Below are 1,873 nucleotides of genomic sequence, written 5' to 3'. Positions count from 1 at the left end.
TGCACAGAATCACCCATGAAAGCTACATCAGAATTTACAATCTTCCTTCTTTGGAAGGAAGTTCTCTAAATGTACACCTGTTGTGGACTCACCTTGCTGAGACCATGCATTGAATGTGACACACGTAGGTAAAATTTCTGTGCCTTCTTATCTCTGTGGATGCAGGTGGTAGACTATTGGGAATGTACAGAAACATGAAAAAACTTCTTTTTTTAAAAAAAACCCTTCTATAAATACATTTCCATTAGTTTTTCAACAAACTTTTATCATTTTTGATCGGTTTTATGATTGTACAGAAAATGGGAAGCTTATTATTCCTGTACTATGACATGGAGAGATCAGAGCAGATGGAAAAATTCAGAGTGTACGTAGGCTGTATCACTGTCACAAGTGTGATAAATGTTTTTTTCTCTTTTTCCTCTAAGGAGATTTTCAGGGACACATGTCGTAGAGAAACCTAATGAAAGTAAAGAAAGTGTGAAAGCATTTTCACCATCAAGTCACATCACAGCGCAGGGAAGAAGTCACACGGGAGAGATAAGTTTTGAACCTGAGCAATGTGGGAAAGCCTTTCCTCGATCACATGACCTCTCTGAACATAGGAAAACTTATACAAGTGAGAAACCTGCTAGGTGTAAGGAATGTGAGAAACCAGTTTCCAAATCAAGTCACCAGACTTCTCATAGAAAACTTCATGGAGTAGAGACACCTTCCACGTGTAAGGAATGTGGGAAAACTTGTGCCACATCACCTGACTTCACTCCACATCTGAGAATTCACCGAGGAAAGAGAACTCATGACTGTAAGGAATGTGGGAGATCTTTTTCACGATCCACTTCCCTCACTGAACATATGCGAATTCATACAGGAAAGAAACCTTTTGAATGTAAGGAATGTGGGAAAACATTTTCCCACTCAAATACCCTCATTCAACATAGAAGAATTCATACAGGAGAGAAACCTTATGAATGTGAGGAATGTGGGAAAAGATTTTCTCAATCATGTAAACTCATATCTCATATTAGAATTCATACAGGACAGAAACCTTATAAATGTAAGGAATGTGGAAAAACATTTTCACTCTCAAGCAACCTCACTAAACATATTACAATTCACACAGGAGAGAAACCATATGAATGTAAGGAATGCGGGAAAAGATTTTCCCGCTCAAATAACCTCATTAGGCATAGAAGCATTCATACAGGAGAGAAACCTTATGCATGTAAGGAATGTGGGAAAACATTTTCCTGCTCAACTAGCCTCATTCAACATAGAAGAATTCATACAGGAGAGAAACCTTATGAATGTCAGGAATGTGGAAAAACATTTTCTCAATCTAGTACACTCATTTCTCATAAAAGAATTCACACAGGAGAGAAACCTTATGAATGTAAGGAATGTGGGAAAACATTTTCTCGATCAAGTAAACTCGTTTCTCATAGTAGAGTTCACACAGGAGAGAAACCTTATGTATGTAAGGAATGTGGGAAAACATTTTCCCGCTCAAATAGCCTCATTCCACATAGAAGAATTCATACAGGAGAGAAACCTTATGAATGTCAGGAATGTGGGAAATCATTTTCCTGCTCAAATAACCTCAGTCGACATAGAAGAATTCATACAGGAGAGAAACCTTATGAATGTCAGGAATGTGGGAAAACATTTTCCCTCTCAGGTGACCTCACTAAACATAGTAGAATTCACACAGGAGAGAGACCATTTGAATGTCAGGAATGTGGGAAAACATTTTCCTTCTCAGGTGACCTCACTAAACATAGTAGGATTCACACAGGAGAGAGACCATTTGAATGTCAAGAATGTGGGAAAATGTTTAGGCACTCATCTCAGCTCAGTAAGCATCGAAGAATCCACC

The 1,873-nt window shown here is 38.3% G+C and overlaps 1 protein-coding gene across 1 annotated transcript in view; it reads left to right on the top strand.

Moving 5' to 3' along the window:
• Positions 1-1,873, top strand: part of LOC102843545 (zinc finger protein 135-like) — a gene marked incomplete at its 3' end in the record, with an annotated part of 12,014 nt that overhangs the window by 1,244 nt on the left and 8,897 nt on the right. The window contains exon 2 of the mRNA XM_006903342.1: positions 774-1,759. Within this exon, the coding sequence (XP_006903404.1) occupies positions 774-1,759 (986 nt within the window). The remainder of the gene's footprint in view (positions 1-773; positions 1,760-1,873) is intronic.

The sequence above is a fragment of the Elephantulus edwardii genome, unplaced genomic scaffold (assembly GCF_000299155.1).
Source record: "Elephantulus edwardii isolate Elephantulus edwardi_28Jun2011 unplaced genomic scaffold, EleEdw1.0 scaffold00573, whole genome shotgun sequence".
NCBI classification, from domain to species: Eukaryota; Metazoa; Chordata; class Mammalia; order Macroscelidea; family Macroscelididae; genus Elephantulus; species Elephantulus edwardii.
Note: the sequence above shows the minus strand (reverse complement) of the source record. Positions and strands in the feature narration are given on the sequence as shown.